Source organism: Nematostella vectensis, chromosome 2, assembly GCF_932526225.1.
Source record: "Nematostella vectensis chromosome 2, jaNemVect1.1, whole genome shotgun sequence".
NCBI lineage: Eukaryota > Metazoa > Cnidaria > Anthozoa > Actiniaria > Edwardsiidae > Nematostella > Nematostella vectensis.
In genome coordinates, this window is record NC_064035.1 from 9,709,155 (window position 1) to 9,729,255 (window position 20,101).

At 38.5% G+C, this 20,101-nt stretch overlaps 2 protein-coding genes across 3 annotated transcripts in view; one reads left to right on the forward strand and one right to left on the reverse strand.

Moving 5' to 3' along the window:
• The window catches only part of LOC5521326 (phospholipid-transporting ATPase ABCA3), a 28,157-nt gene extending 16,415 nt beyond the window's left edge, over window positions 1-11,742 (reverse strand). For both annotated transcript variants that reach the window (XM_048723774.1, XM_048723773.1), the window contains exons 1-20: window positions 11,583-11,742; window positions 11,203-11,276; window positions 10,104-10,135; window positions 8,741-8,872; window positions 8,317-8,454; window positions 6,629-6,782; window positions 6,115-6,223; window positions 5,591-5,701; window positions 5,070-5,213; window positions 4,320-4,414; window positions 4,087-4,200; window positions 3,219-3,419; window positions 2,673-2,793; window positions 2,400-2,501; window positions 1,903-2,184; window positions 1,663-1,781; window positions 1,293-1,439; window positions 1,010-1,099; window positions 528-712; window positions 124-229 (exon numbers count right to left, since the gene is read on the reverse strand). In XM_048723774.1, coding sequence (XP_048579731.1) covers window positions 124-229; window positions 528-712; window positions 1,010-1,099; window positions 1,293-1,439; window positions 1,663-1,781; window positions 1,903-2,184; window positions 2,400-2,501; window positions 2,673-2,793; window positions 3,219-3,419; window positions 4,087-4,200; window positions 4,320-4,414; window positions 5,070-5,213; window positions 5,591-5,701; window positions 6,115-6,223; window positions 6,629-6,782; window positions 8,317-8,454; window positions 8,741-8,872; window positions 10,104-10,135; window positions 11,203-11,276; window positions 11,583-11,639 — 2,513 coding nt within the window. In that variant the 5' untranslated portion in view covers window positions 11,640-11,742. The remainder of the gene's footprint in view (window positions 1-123; window positions 230-527; window positions 713-1,009; window positions 1,100-1,292; window positions 1,440-1,662; window positions 1,782-1,902; window positions 2,185-2,399; window positions 2,502-2,672; window positions 2,794-3,218; window positions 3,420-4,086; window positions 4,201-4,319; window positions 4,415-5,069; window positions 5,214-5,590; window positions 5,702-6,114; window positions 6,224-6,628; window positions 6,783-8,316; window positions 8,455-8,740; window positions 8,873-10,103; window positions 10,136-11,202; window positions 11,277-11,582) is intronic.
• On the forward strand, window positions 11,645-17,860 carry LOC5521216 (malonate--CoA ligase ACSF3, mitochondrial). Its single transcript, XM_032366254.1, has 13 exons — window positions 11,645-11,659; window positions 11,974-11,990; window positions 12,078-12,737; window positions 13,161-13,323; window positions 14,309-14,457; window positions 14,776-14,840; window positions 14,932-15,011; window positions 16,012-16,083; window positions 16,667-16,764; window positions 17,008-17,081; window positions 17,192-17,264; window positions 17,352-17,475; window positions 17,545-17,860. The coding sequence occupies exons 1-13, from the start codon at window positions 11,645-11,647 to the stop codon at window positions 17,692-17,694; spliced, it is 1,740 nt and encodes a 579-aa protein (XP_032222145.1). The 3' UTR covers window positions 17,695-17,860.
• Window positions 17,861-20,101: the final 2,241 nt, after the last annotated feature.

Consider the following 20,101-nt stretch of genomic DNA (forward strand, 5'->3'; position numbering starts at 1 on the left):
GCCAAGTGAAAAGGTTTCTTACTTTTTAGTTCTTTTTAGACCGCTGATCACTCAAATGACTCGAAGCTCTAAGACAATCCTTTTTTTAAGTTAAAACTACTTAACTAAAGTATCTGTACTCACATGTCTTCCACTGTCTTCTCAGAGCCCTCGCCCACTTTCATGAACACCTCTTCCATGGTTGTACAAGAGACGCCATAACTAGCGATTCCGTAATCCTCCTTGTTATCTGAAGTTAGACAGATAATCAGTAATCTGCTAAGTCAAAATTTCCAAATATCACTAGAGGTGATGTGAGTTTGTAGTTTTGGGAAAACTGAAATGGAGTCTACATATCAATGAAGACTAAACAATGTGCATAGTCAACGACAGTCAACAAAGACTTAAAAAAGGTTCCGTAGAAGGCTATAAACAGGGAAAGTTGTATTTGAAAAATAATGCGAGTTTTGAATATTCAAAACAACAACAAAATTTGCTTTGGCATGCAAGTAGGACCTACGGACTTTAAACATGTGTACAGGGCTTACTTTCGAGCTTCACGAAAAGAGACTCAAAGTCCTTGGACGCCTCTCCATTCAGCACAAACTCTATCTCTGCGCCAACATTGCTCAGAACTTGAGCAGAAGGTACGGTCTCTCTGACGGCATTGATAATGGCATTATCGTCACAGTCTTCTTTCTTCACGAGAGTGAGGTGATAACCCACTCCATACCTAGCAAACAACATTCGCCAAGTCAGTGCGCGTAAAGACGTAAGATCTCTCTCGCCCCCTGCTTCCTCCACCGACCCTTTTCCGCCTCGTTCTCGCGCCTGTGACCTCGACGCCTTGGGTTCCCGAGGATGACCGTCCACAGTAGAAGCGTGTTCTTCTCAAGGAAATGTTGGTGTCTATTGGGAATACCTGCTCTCAGAATAACCATCCACAGTAGAAGCGTGTTCTTCTCAAGGAAATGTTGGTGTCTATTTGGGAATACCTGCTCTCAGAATAAGCAAGTTTGTGGACAAATACCTGCTCTTCAGGAATAGCGACGACCCACAGCAGCGTAGCTGCCCGTCTGCCATGATCGCAATTCGGTCTCCAAGGAAATCCGCTTCATCCCTAGAGAAAAAAACATGATAGAATAAATTTATTTTATTGGGAAAAACTTTAAGTTAAACATTAATTGCGGTTGGGAGTATAAGAGTTCTTGAAGTTTTTTTATCCCACTTATATGCTCAACAACAACGGTAAGAAGTATTTTGTAAGCTTCGCATAAAGTGACTATCGGCATAAACACGAAATTCCTACTCACATGAAGTGTGTCGTGAGAATCACCGTCTTGCCAGCTTTGTGCTTGAGTAACAGGTCCCATGTGGCCCGCCTTGCGTAAGGGTCCATTCCAGATGTGGGCTCATCCAAAAACACGGTTTCCGAGCCTCCGACAAGAGCAATTGCACAGCTGTAAAACACATAATTGCCTCATTTAGTATTCCGATGAACGTATACAATATCGATGAACTAGAGTCTCTGAACGGTTACAAATAAAAATTAGATCGTTATATCGAGCAATCAGGTAAGTAACGCCGCCCAACATTACCCAATTTAGCAGTACTATAGGAAGAAGTAGTTAGTCGACAATTATGATGACACATCAGCTCCACCTGCACTATAGTGACCCTTACTTGAGCTTTCTCTTCATGCCTCCTGACAGCTCACTAGATTTTGCTTTCCTCTTATCCAAAAGCTGAAGATCAGTAATCATCTGGAGAACCTCATCTTTGGCAGCTTGGCCGTACTTTCCCTGCAAAGAGTAGCAAGCAGGTTGTGCAACTGTTAATCTTTTAAAGCATAACTGTTAAAGCATTTAATGCAACGTTGTGATCAAAGTTTCTAATACGTCTCTGGTTGTGGCATCCACTTACCTTCAAGTTGATAAAGAATTCGAGATGTTCCTCTACGGTCAGGCGATCAAAGAGTACGTTGTGCTGGGGGCAGAGACCCAAACTCTCCCGAATTCCATCAATGTCGGTGAGAATGCTCTTGTTGTCGATCATAGCAGAGCCAGAAGTGGGCGTGAACAGTCCTGTTAGGATAGACATTGTGGTCGTCTTGCCAGCTCCGTTGTGTCCAAGAAGAGCTGTTATCTGCCCTTTGTACATGTTGAGGCTGAGATTGTCCACTGCTACTTTGGAACCGGTGGAGCCCTACATAGAACACAAACATTTGGGTTCAATCAAAACAGAGCTTTAGGGTTTAGTCCCCCCTCTAAAACCCAACAATACAATCCTCCAGATTCGCCTCCTTTGTAGAAACAAATGCTGCCAAGGGCCAGCCCTTCTTTAAAATAATAAATCCTTGAGCATCAGAATAAGTGACAGAATAGCAATAACTGTGGGAGTGGACGCAAAGAGCTCCATACCTTAAACACTTTTCTGAGATCCTTAATTTGGACGCCGATAGCGAGATCTGTTGGTTCATCCTCAATGGCTGGATTATTCTCTGTCTTGACATCCCCAAGTTCCTGAAACATTGCAGGAGTTTAAAAATACATTTGCGAAGGGTGAACTGATGAGAGAAATCAAGGCTATCAATAAACTTAAAAGGTTTATTGACAGTCTTGGCCGTTTTTCCTGGATGCAAACGGTGCTAACCCTGAAAAATGGACATAAGCTGCCTTCAAGCCAGTACTTACTCTTTCAAGTCCGGCTTCCACGACATCGTCATGCGAGAATCCGCACCAATATGACTTCATAAAGGGAAAGTAGAAGGGCTTTGGGATGCCATACTGTCCAGGGAAAACTGTACTAATGTACCTGAAAAACAAAAATAGAGGTATTCACTCTATTGTCTTTTTTGCGGATCTCTGAGGTGAGCATGTGAAGCCCCCACACACGCAGTCTATATTTTTCCAATCTTTGAGCTTATTTTCATAATCTTTTGGCCTCATTTTTCCGATCCCCGGGCTCATTTTCCCAATCCCTTTGAGCTCATTTTCAAAGTCCCTCGGGCTTGTTATACAAGCTAGCAGATCTAAGGTCTTCTAATCTCTCACCACCCAAGTAAAAAAAAGGCAAAACCAGTGAGTCTCTTTCTTTCAACAGCCAACATTTTTTATCCTTAGTTAATAAATATGTCAGTTTTATTTGCGTCTTCATTCATTAAGAGCCATGTGTATTGTATTATCTGCCATCAAATGAACAAATGTAATCATCATTATTGTAAGCATCATGACTCTTACCATGTCAAGATTAAATAGACAAGACTGCTGATGATCATCATGCCTAACACCCAAGCGAGGCTGAAGTGATCGTCCGCAGATGGTGAGGAGGCCAGGTTACTAAAGGAAGCCCCCGTCTTGAAGCCCTCAAGCCGTGCGATTAGCGTGGCACCGATTCCCAAGCACGTGTTGGGCAGCAAACACATCGACGCTTTGGCACTCCTGCAATACACATTCCATACATCGTCAAAAAAGGTTAAAACATATCATTAAAAGCAAAAATATAATTTTCTTTTAGTCGATCTAATGCGACACAATATGCTTTTTATAAAGTGTTTTTTTTTTCAATCACCCCATGATAGCACTAACTTATATTCACAATTTACCAAGCCAAAATTAATTTATTTTATGTTCCCTTGACTTGAATATCAATGTTGGATCATCACTCTTTGCTTCATGGGTTGATGAGAACCATTTTATACCCCAAAAATGATAAAAAAGTCGTCCAATCTGGAACCTTGTGTATTTGCATCTCAAAAAGTATGACAGGAAAGCTGATTAAAAAAACATTCGATGTCGATCAACCACTACTTTATCATTGTTTATAATTAAAAATACAACGGCTTATTTGGCAAGGAAACTTTTAAATAACAACTTGCGAATGAAGTCTGATACCTTATTGACAATTTTTGATTAAAAATATCTTGCGGTTACTCGCTTGCATAAGCTGGTGGAAATGGATGCCTTTTGTGACTCGGCATTGAGCGAAAGTAGGAAATTCGGAAGTGATTGGTCTTCTTTTTCTTTTTGGCTTTTCAATAATTGGCTTGTATTTTAATAGTTCAGAAATTATGAATTTCCCGGCTTATTTCCATTATTTCATACTTACTGGCTGAGAGTGTCATAATTCTCGTTTTGAGCGAGCAGTTGGTAGGGCAGAAGTGCAGCGTACCATAGCACAGACCCAAACAGCATACTCAAGGTTGGGTTAGAGAAAAAGACGCTAAAAATAAGAGAAAATTCTTTAGAAGTTTAAGGAAACCTAGGACTTCTGGTTAGACCTAGGTTAGACATATATGGGTAATCACAAAAACAGTAGATAAAAGCATGAATATCACTTACCTGATGAAAAAGCAGTAGGAGATCATGGAGATTATGTAGCAAAGGAAGAAGAGAAATACAACTATCCCATTGGAAAACTCGAAGATCTTCAGTACCTTTAATACAGATTTAGCATTAAAAAACATACAATGTCATACCACTGCCATCAACATCAATAAGCCTACTATTGTCTAATAAAGAATCGAATAGTTTTACTTATTTCTTTTTTTGTTAGTCAACTTTCGATCTTTGTTCCAGCAAAAGTAAGGTGTAGTGACAAGCCCCATCTCTAATCGCAAAGAGTGCCAGCATAGCCACAGGTAGCCCAAGCTTTTTCTTTGTCCCTATCGATTTTACGGTAAACATAGGGCGAAAATCAAAATTAGTGAAAAATAAAAAACAACGAACGTTCGTTTAAAGTTTCAAATCGTGAATCTTTCATCTTGAAAAAGGCGCTTTAATACGACCAAAGAACACGCAAAATGTTAACATAAACACAACACTAGACTACACACGTCTTGTTTTTTATTTTTCACTAATCTAGATTTTCGCCCTATGTTTACCGTAAAATCGATAGGGACAAAGAAAAACTTGGGCTACCTGTGGCATAGCTTGGACAAAAAGGCCAACATTGCTGATCCAGCAATGCTGTCGCTGGTTGCAGGAGATGTTTTAATGAAGTTTGCCAACGTTTCCCTTTTATTGTGGTTATTGAGCTTATTGTTGATGGCATTATTTCCAAAGGGTTTAATGCTACTATAGGGTAAATACCTTGACGAATATCGTGATGATTATGATTGTGAAGCCAAGGAAAAGCAAGCACTTGATAAACCAAGCTGACCAGTGAATCCAGTTACTCAGTCCCATCATCTTCATTGACTCTTTTAACCTCTGCTGCTTCTCAAAAACAAGTTCCTACAACCACACACAAATTCATAAATCTATATTTTGTTTTCTCTTGCGTTTCATTAGATTTTCTACCCTCAACATTCCACCATTGGAGACCTTACAATAAGACAACTACATGTTTCACCTAAAAACTCATTATCACAATGTAAGTGGATGATGAAATTTTCAAATTTGCTTTAAATTTTTTAAAACACAATAACTACATAAGGTTCATGTATGAACAGGTCTTTCGAATTGTTTGTGAAGGGTTATATTTTGTGGTTGGTAAAACTATGACTTCAACTTTATTATTATTTTATTCTTATTTTTTATTTTTTTTATTTTTTGCTGAACAAAACCCAAAAACATACCACCACATAGTACATTGGTTAAAAAGGTGTTACCTTGATAATGGACACAGCAGAATAGATAAAGGCCAGTGTTAGCAAGAGTGGCAGAAGGTTAGCCACCGTCTGGACAAAAAAGTCTTGCACATAACCAGGGTATGGGAGTTGCTATAAAAATTGAAAGAAAAAATTAGTATATATAAGATAAATCTACTTTACGTGTATAAAATGCAACATAATAAAAGTAGATAATCGCTCAAGCTATAAATTAACACAAGGTTGAAAAGTATGTCGTACCCCTGTGTAAAACAGAGCTTTTGCTCTGATGAGACGCTTACACACAGAGATATACAACTACTTTCCCACACTAGACCATCTAGTTTTTGTACAGGTTGTCTGTAGTTTTTCTAGGTATACCATTTAGAAAATCATTCAACCTTGTATTTACACTAAAGTTATATCCTACAAAACAACTTAGTAGACTTGCAACCTTTTGCCAGACAAAATAATTGAGATATGTGTGCTCTCAAAATAAATATGTGCATACGATTAGAATAGAATCCCCTTCTCATTAACCTCACCTTGATGTTCATTGGGTATGCAAAGGGAAATGGAAGACTTGCTTTTGCTTGAATGATGGCCATGTCAATTGCATATTGTAAAATAGCAAATCCCGAAAAGGTGTAGAAACTGATAAGAAAGGTGCATTTTTAAAACATCAATCTAACATTTAACAAAGTCTTTTATATTATACAACACAGCTTTGTAATCTTATCTATAACTCAACATGAACAAATAATTCTAAGGTTTGTAAAAAGTGTCCAACCTATAGACTTCTGAAATAGAAATTTTACAAGACTCATACCCCCTAAACAAATGATATATCCCTCAAATCATCCTCATCAATAAAGGTAAAAATTGAACAAACCATTTGAAATTCTGAAAGTCATTGAAAATTTACAAAAAAACATGAAGTGAAGAAATTCCTTTAAAATACATTGAGTTTCAAAGAAATAAAAAAGAAATATATTAAATATATTTTCCCAATCAAAGGAGCTGAACCAGAACAGCAAATACTGAGGTATTTAAGCATACTTGGTGGTTCTGGCTCCAATGCCTTGAAAGTTTGGGTATGTTCTCTCTGTTCTCCAGGTTTTACGTTCTCCTGCACTGGAGTGTGGCATCCGAAGGGTGTACTTTACCACCTTAGGAAGTGATAGCTTGTCCTTCTCAACGTCAAACACAACAGCTAAAAAATAACATTCATCATCAGTAAACCGTATACTCAAGCACAACCATATGTGCAATCCAGGGGTGCACAGTTCTTTTGTGGTGAAAACTTTAGTGGGGTTTTTAATGGGTGTAGAAAACTTTGTGGGCGATTTTACCCTTTCAGTAATAGTGAGGCAAAAGGATGATGTATAGGCAATGGATAATGCAACTCAAAATGATGTGCAATCAGGTTTGTTTGGGAAAGTGCTAAAAAGTCACATATTTTTTGGTATAGAATTTATGGTTTGGTATTTGGCATTGTGTGTACAGTTTCTTTCGCAAGTACTTTTATGGTATGACATTTAGGGCTTCGTCTGAACCCCCCCTCCCCCCTGCTCCCCCATCATGTTTATTACACTATTCCCCAGAACTCTGTTTGAGTAAGCCAACCCTATCTCCTGCATACACTGTTAGCAGTAAAAAATGTAAGGTGACTTTTAATGGAAAAAGAAACATATAAACAACCATGCGATCATACGATAATCCCTCTACAATATCAATGGATAATTTATATTCTATAGTTATTCCACATCCATAATACACAATACAAATACCCATTGTACAGTATTTTCCAGTGGTCTAACTACCATTTGACAATGACAATATACAGACAAATTCTACTCATGGATTCCCTGCTAGCAGAGGCCTCTTTTCTCTGTATTTCACTGGGCTGGAGTTCGCGAGGAAAAGATGCCTCTGCCATGGGTCGAAACTGTTTCTTTCGCGCATGCGTGAGCGTTAATAAGCGACCGACGTGCCAAAACCCGTACCATCACGCGAAAGCTGTTAATATGCTAATATGCTTTGCATGGGTTTAGTCGGAAATCATGAATCAAACTCCGGTTAGTTCTCCTCTTCGAAAAAAGAAAACAACTGTTCAATTTCAATCACCTAAAACGTCACTAAAAAGATTGAACAACAAACGCAGCAAAGACGAGTTTTGTCTTGTTTGTGGGATTAATTATAAGACATCTGGGCAGGCGAGTTTCTTCAATGTAAATATCGCACAGTTGGATTCTAAGAAAATGTTACAAAACTTTTTGGTAAACTTAGATCAGCTATTCCCAGAAGAATATGCAAAACCTGTAAACGGAAGATTGACTCGTAAGTCAAAAGAAAGAAAAATCTGAATGAAGACAAGGCATTGAATGGCTTCTTTTATAATTCGCCGAGTGATATTTCTACGGAGGACGCCGTTTCGAATGCGGGCTTATTATCCAACAGCGGATATACACTTCACGCATGCGCTAGTCATTGTGGGCTCAAAACTTGTCCAGTAATTAATGAACGGAGCATGCGCTCTGGATCTCCCGTCCACGATCGTGGACGGCGGTTTGATCAAACGAACTTGCGACCCATGGCAGAGGTATCTTTTCCTCGCGAACTCCAGCCCAGCGAAATACAGAGAAAAGAGGCCTCTGCTAGCAGGGAAACTCATGGACAAAATTCTTTGAAAATGTAAATAGATGGATTAATGTGCATCTACAGTAGATATGCTGTAAGAGTCCTACCTGCTAAGTATTTATCTTCATGCTCAGCTACCTCAGCAACCATTTGCTCTACTGAAGTCCAATCTTTGTTATGCACCATACTCCTGTTTACAACCTTAATATTCATTGTTGAAGCCACACTCGACATCAGACCAGAGACTAAATCATTGGGCAAAAAAATAATAATAATACAGTATGTAAGTAAGCATCCATAAAAGAACTATAGACAAAGTTCCATTGTCCTGCGGCAAAAAAGCCTTATCATAGCTTTTCCAAACATAGGATCTTTGATGCACTAAAGATTGATCGATTTTGCCGACGATCATCCACTGTTTTTATCGGAGTCCCCCCCCCTTTGTCAAAGACCCGTTATTGTTAAAAACATGTGCTGATTGAAATGGGAATAGAGAAGGGAATCTAACACAAGGACGGGCTGTAACTATACCTGCTGGACCTGAGGGGTGGTAGGCAAGTGCCAGGGAGTCGTTTACAGAAACATTCTGTCCTAGCAACCTTGTCCTCATATTCATTTGTAGTTGTGTTGGCATGGCTACACTGGACAATGGCTTGTATGATGCTGGAAATAAAATGAACCTATGTTAGTTAGAAAAGGGGGGAAATAATTATAAAAAATGTCATATGTATTTTGCAGCATTAAGGGTTGGGATATTTCTCATTACTTAGCGATTTGGTTAGGCGGGCGTGAAGATCCGGGAACTTCGCACTTTTAGGCGGGAAAATCGATTGGCGGGAAAACAATTTACACAAGCACGATATTTTCAAGCTTCGAAAACAAACGCCGAAACTGGCGAGAAAAATGTAATAAAACAGTAAATACTACTATGATTTTCACCTAGGGCACATCTACTTAGCGACCTGAAGTGCTGATTTGAGCAAGAAAAAAGTTGTTATAATGCATATTTCACTGTTAAAAAGGGAGAGAAAAGTCAATATTTTGATAACAAAATTCTTTCACAACATTCGCATTTGTAACCAGGCTTTATCACAATATTCAATTGCACATCCCTAGATAATTCTACTTCCCCTTTGCATTTCCAACTCTATAATCTTTGAGAAGAGGGAACTATGATAGCGATTTTTTTAGGCAAAGAATATTCACCTAGTTGCCGTCTACAAAACTATACGTATCGTTTTTCCAATATTTAAAAAAAAATAAAGAAATCATTCAATAAAGAGTGGAAAAATAAAAATTATAAATGTGCGAAAATTTTATTATTTGGCAGAATCCAAAATGCATATGTAACTTTGTAGGAAACTCTCACAAATAATATTATAAAACTACATTTATCATTGCAGATACTTCAACAGCATTGATAAACAATGACACCATGCCTAAATATGTTTTATTTCACAATTATTTGGCGGATTTATAGCGTTTCAAAGTTTCCTTAGCAACGGCCCTGAGAGAAATGTCCTAATGTAAATACATTCGAAGGCAGTTAGCAAGGAAGGGTTAAGGGTGGGCTAGCCTCCTATAAAATAGGTAATATATATTATAAAATATAATAAACAGTACTATGTATATAGGTACAAGAAAAGGTATGTATATACAAAAGAAGTTAAGAGAAAATGATTTAATACTATTTTACACTAGAGATTTAACAAGATTAGGTGTTTTTAAAAGATTTTAAAATTTCCCTTGTTTCATGCCCCCAGGACCTTCTTGAAGGTCCCCCCCCCCCCCCCCCCCCCGTCAACCACCACCACTTTTTGAAGCATTCTAATCAAAATTTAATTCGTTGAGATTTTGAAGAGCTTTATTGAAATACTGTAAAGGTCATACTCACAGAAGCAAATATCTTCTGGCTTCAAGAAGATCCTACAATGTGGAAAAATGACAGTAAGTATAGAAATGCCTTATTCCCTAAAATTACAAAAAACATTTGGGTTTTTTTAGTTCTCTCCCTTTTTGGTGTGATTTCTTTTACCAGTACCCCTTTTACAATCCGCTTTTACAGTATACCCCTTTTACAATCAATCGTAGTCCATTGTAAATTGACTAACTGTAAAATTTAACGTTTAAATGTGTTTCAGCTTTTACTGTGTCTATAATAAATCTAATTTATGACAATGAACTTGAAAGCAAAGACGCCATATTGCTTTTTCTTCACATTTATTTGGTGGATAAGACTTTATCTGACCTCTATCATCCGGATAACTTCGGGCTTTATGCGACCGAAACAATCCGGTAGATAAGACTTATCCAAGCTTTGTGCAACTAGTCCCAGGGTTTCAGTAACCTTTTATTTCTTTACATGGATATACACAATGGTAGAAACTGGCAGTGATAAACTGCAGGGACAAGATTCAGCACAATAAAGTGTCTACATCTGTGTTTGCAACTTAACCCAGTATCCACACTGTTCATATTTGAAAACACAATGTGCAAACAAAATGATAAAGATTTCAACATTCAGTAAGGATGAGGATTATACTGTGTTGATGGAAATGGATTTTGTTGATAAAATAGCAAAAATGAACAGGGTCTAACCATATTGCTAATGGCTGACGTCATGAAAATAACAAACAATGTGAACCAGGTGTTAAAAAGGTGGTTTTAGCATCCTTCAGCATATTTTTTCTACGCCTACTGTATGCAAATTAATATTTTTTCCTGTTGTGTTATATCATGCATGACAACTGCATGATATCTAACTTTTTTTTTTTAATTTGGTAATTAACAGAACGAAAACCATTGACCTTTAAAAAAACACAAACGGTAAGAGACACTAGCAAACTTCAACAAAAAGTAAGTACAGTATTTTTTTATACTTAACTTAACTTATTCCTAATATATTCAGCAGTTGGAATTAAGAGAATGTTGGTGTTGTTACGTAATGATTGGAAATGAGGGAAATCTCGTCTAAAATTGGCTTGTAGACTTACTTTGGTAGAATGAGAACAGATATAAGGACTATCGGAAGAAGGATTTCGAAAGCAGTCCCAATCGGCCGTCGAATCTGCAAACAATAATCGACTACAGTTTTACATAACTTGATATCTTTTACTTTGGAGTGTTTACGATTATGTATTTGCTCAATTTCCAGGCCTACAGTTGATAGAGAACTTTAAAATAGTTTACACAATGACCACAATACACATAGACCTTCACTTTAAAACGGCGTTCTCTAAAATAACCCGCAAAATATGTGTTTCGCTATCATGGATGGAAGATAGTTCAGCGATATCTTTGGCATTTTAGATCTTAAATATAAGCAAACATCACCAAATTTCCTTATTATTTACCCAGGAAAAGCTTTCGTTACCTGAAGTATGAAGTTTTTCCATAGCAGTAGCCTAAACTGGCGAAATCTGTTTGCCATGATTGATGTCCGCCGATGGCGTATACCATCGAAACAAACCACCGAAAGTTTTTGAAAACACGGCTTTCTAAACACCTGCGTTAACCAGTGGTTGGTCTACCTGTGGTAATTATCAGGAATTAAACAAAAATCAAAAATCGTATGATAATAGATCACGTTTACAATAACCATTTGAGCTAGATTTGAGGGGAAGAAAATTATAGTAAGGCAATACTTTATTTTGGTACGACCATCGTAGTATATTTGCTTTTTCTTTGTTTTTTTCTTTTTAGGTCGATTTTTTTTGGATAGGTGGTCCTGCGTAAAACAGGGAGGGAGAATGGGCCGGGGGTAGAGGAACAGTGCCGAAAAGTAAGAGAAAGAGACCCATCAACCCGTAATGATATGCCTTTGCCGTCCAACTCTGACTAAAATGGTGTTAGCTTGCATTTTTCGAAGGACTAAGCCCGGGGCCGCTGAGAGAAAGGCAAGTTTTCTTAGATTGACTTTATCTGGAACAAGTAGCAAAATATCACCCCGTCGCGGTGTCTGGAACGAAGCAAGTAACCCTTTATTCCTGCGAGCAAGAGAACACGGTAATAAAACAGCTGTTATTGATCAAAACGGAAAATTTTCTTACAACAGCCTCTTGCAGCTCAGCAAAGATATTGGCGATAAAATACGCCAAAGGTGTCTTTCTGAAGGAACGGATGACTTAAAAGGCAGGCGTATCGCGTTTTTGACTGGCCATAATGTGCAATACGTAGCTACACAATGGGCAATATGGCGAAATGGCGGGGTTGCTGTTCCACTTTGCACGTCACATCCTTTAGATATGCTAAAGTACTACATTGAAGACTCAAACTCCAGCTTGCTTATTACAAGTGATGAATTTAACAGCAAAGTGGACCCACTTCTACATCAAAAAGCAAGTGTACCACACTTGAACATATCCAATGAAAATATTCAAAACATAACTTATAAACCCATTAGTGGACTTTACCAAACAAGTGTTGAAAAGGCTGAAACTTCTTGGAACGAGCGAAGTGCCATGATTATTTACACTAGTGGGACCACAGGGAGACCAAAGGGAGTATTGACAACTCATGGGAATATTAGGTAAGTTGGGATCATTTTAGGAAGCTTTTAGACCATGGTGTTGCTCTTGTTTGGCAAAGTGGACAACCAGGTTATTTTTAAAGGGTATTAGCAGATGTGGCTGTATCCATATATTAATAAGGCTCCCAAATTTTATAACGGGATAACCATTATTGTAATTCCTTTTCTCCCTTCTGTTATATATGTTGTTACATATGTTAGGCACCCTGTGCAGGAAAACCGTTACACAGCTTGTCAGAGGATTGCCAAGCTCGTTTGATTCCACACTGAATAAATGCTTATTTTTAAGTCCCTACATATCCAACACCTGATTTTAGAATTAAAGTACAATTATAATCAACTATGTGTGCTACAAATCTTTGTACCAACACTGATTGCTCCCCATCATTCTTATAAGGTATTTCAAAATATATTTTCTCACAGTGCTCAAATAACAGCACTTATTAATGCATGGGGGTGGACTGATGATGATGTCATCCTGCATGTTCTTCCCCTTCACCATGTGCACGGCATCATCAATGTGCTTGCTTGTCCATTATGGGTTGGTGCAACATGTGTCATGAGACCAAGATTTGAAGCAGATGAGGTAAACTGCTCTAATTTTAAACAATCTAGTCACATACCCAGGATTTGCCGAGTCATTGGTATCACATGGAAAAAGCATAGTATTTAAAGATTCCTTAATAAGAAATGACCCACTTTTTGGCCGCCAAGGGGGGTGCGCACATACCCCCTGTGTAGGCGTCTCGGTCTCTGGCAGCTGCTATTTTGTTATCCTAGCAAAGTACCAAGTGTGAGGAAGCTTCCATTTCCATTGGCTGATTTATTACCCTGGGTGCAAGAGGCTGGAGCTTCACTCATTTTCTGTCATGCCGGCCTTGGCTACGAGGGTGAAAGGACAAGCCTCTGGCCACACAGCCTAGGTTTTTCCTTTCAGAGTCAGTCACCATTGCTTGTGGATTAATATTTGTGAACAAACCAGTTTTGTAATCACAACTTCTTTCCCCTTTAAAATTTGCAACCTCAGTTCTTTCTTCAAATATTCTGTATGAGAAAATTATAATTTTAGGTTTTCTGAGTGTTGTGAGTTGAGGGATCACATGTTATCAATTGACAAATCACAAAGTGCCATTTGGAGGATTATAATCAACCAACCTATCAGCTCCGTAGTACAAATTCTGTAAGGCTTGTTGCTTTGACCCTCGTAGCCAAGACCGCCGTGGCATGAAAGTAAACAAGTGATCCTCAAGCTTATGGTACCCAAGGTACTTATTTATGGAATCCAATGCAATATTTTCTATTGAATTTGGTATTGAGCTTTGTTTTTAGATGAATGTTTCAGAATTTAAGCACATTATGTGCCTCCCAAAATTAAACGAAAAAAAAACAATGTGGCTGACCAGGGCTCTTTAAGGCCTCAATTGCAGGAAGACAACTATTTAAAAGGTAGTTACTATACTTCTCAAAAGGCAACCTATCACCTAATTCCCTTAGTTAGTTAATTACTTTTGTTGAATGACTTTGAAATTTATGTTTTTTTAGTTTTAGGCACATTTTTTTTCCATTTAAAGGTGTGGGAGTATTTTACTGGATCAAACCCTCAACTTTCTGTTTTCATGGCAGTCCCCACAATCTACAATAAACTTATAAGCAATTACAAAAAAGCCAAGCATTCAGAACAGAGAAAGAAAGAGATTATTGAAAAATGCTCCAGCCTCAGGTATGATGTCACAGAAAAGAACAACAGTCAGATAAAAATTTTTTGTGATATTCTTGGTTTAGAAAGAATATTTTTGAAGTTCAAGTAGTGCAATATATTTTAAAATCAAAGCATAACGTGTGATAACTGACATGTTTACCTTTCTTAAGACACAAGAACTATATGGAAATTGCTTGATATTCTTTTTTTTTTACCACACACACACAAATGTCAGGAGATTTGGAGATTCTGAAAACTGTGAGAACTGGGTGATTGACATACCTCCAAGTGCAAAAGTTAGTTCTGTTGTCTTTGTGTAAGTGCTAGTTTATCTTTAAGGTTGATGGTCAGTGGCTCTTCAGCCTTGCCTGAAGTCGATATGACTGTCTGGGAGGAGATCACAGGTCGGCTGGAAACTCTCTTTGCTCTTACTGTGTATGCTTAAATACAACCTGCATTTTTTCCTCAAAGAATTAACATTGAAATGTATTATAGGGCATGTTCTACTTGAACGGTATGGCATGACAGAGATTGGCATGGCATTGTCTAATCCTCTGAATGGAACAAGGCTCCCGGTAAGATTTCATTTAACACGAACGTGCACTATAAAAGGGACTTGCCTAAGGCAAGCTGTCATTCGTCATTTGACTTCACTGAGTGCAGAGCCCCGTAGAGAGAGACCAAAATGCTACAAGAGAGTTCTAGAGTGGCCGATAACACACTATTGAAGCAAACATAGCCTTATCAACAGCTGTTTCTAGAAAGAGAACAAAAATAGTGAGGAATAGATAGGTTTTGAAGCGATGAGTTTTTTAAATTCGTTGTTTGTATGCGCCCGCACTATAATGATGCCATTACAAAAGAGGGTGCACGCTGTTTTTGAATTTTATTTTTCAATTCAAACGAGTGTGTGCTGTGTTTGATTTCTCAAGTACAATTTTTGCTCATTTTTTTGTAGAGAATGGACTCCTAACACTTTTCCGAATATTCGTAATAGCTTTTTAACACTCTTTTGTACTTAAAAGTTGTCGTAGTTTGTCATACGTCTTTACTTTTAGCATGTTTTCTTCCGACGATGACAACTTGCACGAGAGCTTGCAAAAAAGGGGGCGGAACTATCCCTTTTATACTGCACATTCGTTCGTAGATCCATCAAACCTCATCCTAGATTGCAAAATTGCATTATTGTTTTTTTCAGGGAAGACCTTAGTTTTGTGATTGGGGGGGGGTCTCCAAAGGGGAGCATTCTGAGTTGCACATGTATAAAGAAATTAATGCTTTATTTTAATGCTGATTAAAATAAAACAAATAAATTAAATGGAAAATTAATGTGCAAGGTTCGTTAAGGAAAAAATTGACCAAATACCCAGTCTGAAATTTTTACCCCTTAATTTTCAATTTATGTAATCATCATATTTTTTACAGGCCAGACGTTTTTCAATCAATATAACTTATGTATGGCTCTGTGGCAAGTTTTCACGCAGGAGACAGCTCAAGTTGCTATAGTTTTTAACTTTAAAGTTTAACCCATTTTTTAAATTTACAGAGGTAAGATTACTCTTATTATCTTTGCAGAACTGTGTTGGGATACCACTCCCTGGTGTACAAGTGCGGATAGTGTCAACAGACGAAAATGGAAATCAAAAGGTGAAGATGGTTACCAGCTACTAACAAATGGCTTATTTTGAGGGGACTTCAACGTCTCAATGATTTCTGAGCAGCCCTTCTTCGTTGAGTAATTTTAAAGGGTTTCCCATTTAAAAAAAAACCATGCCTTGCCCCTTTGTCAAATCTTCTTATTATGTAATCTTTATTTTTGCATCGTTGCAAAAAGCAGCAAGAAATAAAACATCCTTGAATGCGTCACCAATATCTATAAGAAACCATGCTTTGATTGTGCTGTAAGTGCTATTTGCTCGTTTGTAGCCTTATTAGTGCCTTTGGTATTGTTTTATTTCATTTCTTAACGAGGACCAAATAGCTTTGGCCAATTTAGTGATGTGGCATGGAATGTAGTTTTGCGTTACTAGCTGTGGAGGCTTGCTAGCTTTGTTCACTTACCAATCACAATCTCAACATCGCAACAAAAATACAACCCAAATTGAGAAAAAAAAAACGAATTATAAACTTGAAAAGAGTTAAACTTATTTCTTAAACACGAACGCGCACTATAATCCTTTGTTGTGGAACACTGAAAGTGCCCACAAACTAACACTATGTTTGGTCATAGACTATTGCCGAAGGAGATGAGCAAGGCTCGCGAGTGTTAGATGGTAGTAAGAGTGCAGAAGGAATCCTGCACGTGCGCGGACCATCTGTGTTCAAAGGGTAAACGATAAATTATAAAGTAAAGTACACCAGGATCACTACCTTTGCAGAAGATTATCTGCAAAATTAGATGAATTTGCCGAGGCCGATGAAAATACAGGTTTGAATTTGGGTCAAATAAGTAAAAAAAAACATGCTCTTGTTGTAGTTTTGCCTTAACGGTAGGAGAATAAGCTCAGAGCAAGAAGCACCTTCATTGTCTTGGCTCTTTTCATGGCATTTGCTTGTGGATTTTTTTTTCAGCTATTGGAACAGACCAGAAGCAACTAAAGAATCGTTTACAGAGGATGGGTGGTTTATAACTGGAGATACTGCACGTAAGGATAGATTATATTGCCATGATTTGTCTGTATGTCCTCGCAGAAATGACTCGATTTATATTTCTTTGTTTTTCCGTTGCCGTCATCGGGACAATGTTTTGTTGCAGGTCTAAGTGATGGAGTGTACCGGATTATTGGCCGACCTTGGGACATAATCAAAAGCGGTGGATATAAGATAAGGTACGTAAACCACTTCTTTTCGCAAGATGTTTCAGAAACTCTATGTTGACATCATCTAACTTTAAGCGTCTCTCTGTAACTTAACAGTGCGCTTGAGGTAGAAAGGGAACTTCGCCAGCATCCGGACGTCAAGGACTGCGCGGTATTGGGAATCCCTGATCCTGAATGGGGTGAAAGAGTTGCAGCTATAGTGGCCCTTAATGACAATTCGGTAAGTAATCTTATACATTTTAGTAATTAAACAAAATATAACGTTGACTTATTGACTCTTATTGTTTAGGCGTTAACACTTGAAGACCTTCGAGCTTGGGGATCGGACCACATGGTACGTTACCACATCCCAGCAGCCCTACATATAGTGGAAGAGCTGCCGAGGAATGTTATGGGAAAAGTGAACAAGAAAGAACTGTATAGCGCCTACTTCAAATAACAAGAGAAACTATAAAATTGCTGCCACGTCGAAAGACCCCATATAACAAATGAATCTGATTAATTAACCAATAAACAGGCTTTGGGTAGAGGATGTAGACTTTAAACAGATAAACTGTTAAAAGTTTTATTATCTAGATTCAAGATAAAGATCCTTTTAACCAAAAGCGTGTCATAATTTATTGGATTATGAAGCCTGATGTAGCCTGATAATGATGGGAAATGAATTGAATTGGGCAGGTGAAGATGGAAGAGGATGAGTTGGGCAGGTGAAGATGGGAGAGGATTAGTTCGGCAGGTGATGATGGAAGAAGATTAGTTAGGCAGGTGAAGATGGAAAAGGATGAGTTGGTCAGGTGAAGATGGAAGAGGATGAGTTGGGCAGGTGAAGATGGAAGAGAATGGGTTAGGCAGATGAAGAGGATGAGTTGAGCAGGTGAAGAGGATGAGTTGGTTAGGTAAAGATGTAAGAGGATGAGTTGGACAGATGAAGATGGAAGAGGATGAGTTTGGAAGGTGAAAATGGGAGAGAATGGGTTAGGCAGATGAAGAGGATGAGTTGAGCAGGTGAAGATGGAAGAGGACGAGTTGGGCAGGTGAAGATGGAAGAGGATGAGTTTGGAAGGTGAAGATGGAAGAGAATGGGTTAGGCAGATGAAGAGGATGAGTTAAGCAGGTGAAGAGGATGAGTTGGTTAGGTAAAGATGTAAGAGGATGAGTTGCACAGATGAAGATGGAATAGGATGAGTTGGGCAGGTGAATATGGAAGAGGATGATTTGGGCAGGTAAAGATGGAAGAGGATGAGTTGGGCAGATGAAGATGGAAGAGGACGAGTTGGGCAGGTGAAGATGGAAGAGGACGAGTTGGGCAGGTGAAGATGGAAGAGGACGAGTTGGGCAGGTGAAGATGGAAGAGGATGAGTTTGGAAGGTGAAGATGGAAGAGAATGGGTTAGGCAGATGAAGAGGATGAGTTGAGCAGGTGAAGAGGATGAGTTGGTTAGGTAAAGATGGAAGAGGATGAGTTGCACAGATGAAGATGGAATAGGATGAGTTGGGCAGGTGAATATGGAAGAGGACGAGTTGGGCAGGTAAAGATGGAAGAGGATGAGTTGGGCAGATGAAGAGGATGAGTTGAGCAGGTGAAGAGGATGAGTTGGGCAGGTGAAGAGGATGAGTTGGGCAGGTGAAGATGAGTTGGCCAGATGAAGAGGATGAGTTGAGCAGGTGAAGAGGATGAGTTGGGCATTTGAAGATGGAAGAGGATGAGTTGGGCAGATGAAGAAGATGGGTTGGGCAGGTGAAGATGGAAGAAGATGGGTTGGGCAGGTGAAGATGGAAGAGGATGAGTTGGGCAGGTGAAGATAGAAGAATATGAGCTCGGCAGATAATGATGACAAAAAGTAGGATTAGTTGCGTAGTTATTAAAGAGTGAGGAGAGTTACAATACCTGACAAATCGCGATTGCGCGAAATAAAAATAAAATATCGTTGTGAAAGGACATCAGTCATGCAGTTTTCAGAAATTATCAATGAGGTTTTCGGATATAATGATAACTTATCACATTGACTTGTTTATGCCAGGATCTGGCGTAGTATAATGTTCAAACTGTTAAAGTCGGGGCTGTCTATCTTGCAGTGTAGACAGGATTTAAAAGAGAGACAAGATAAAACCAGTATTTTAATGCCAATTTGGGATTATTTTTTTTCTTTTGCTGAATTACTACGAGCACAGCCAAAAGTTATAATATACAGGCACATTTTCGCCAGTATTTTATCAGAGCTCTAATAAGCAGCATTTCCTTTTACCGATATAATTATTGTTTCCTTAAAAAATTGTCTTACCAGCTAATATCTTTTAAGGTTATCTTGATTGTTGTTCAGACGCAATACTATCCAAATCACATTTTTGTTTACAGTTTTGTTTTGTAAACATTTTTCTATATATTCTTTTGATTATACTAGCGTTTGTCAGCTTTAGGTCCAGCCATCGCTATGTCCAAGTTTATTTCCTGAAATATTTGCAAAGAGCGATAGAAACGTATGTAACATGTCCCATCGTCGTTATATTCAGCGCTATTGTCCAAGTCCCGCTTGCTTCACCTGCGAAAGTAATTCTGCGTTGTAATCTTGCGTCCCCATAAGACGTTCATCATTGTGCACGCGTGCCAGGAGAGCTATATACCTCTTCCTCACTCGGACTCTTATGTAGCTCCTTTGATAACTCTCTATGTCCGAGCAGAAATGAGTTCTTCTTACTCCAGTAATCGGAAGAGAACATGTTCTCGCCCTCCCAGCATTTACCGAGTTCAATAATCTCATCCTCGCTCCGACTCTCTTTGGGCGCCCAGAATTCCCAGAGAAATTGTTCGTCGACGTCTTCAGGCGTATACGGAGATAACGTAGCTTG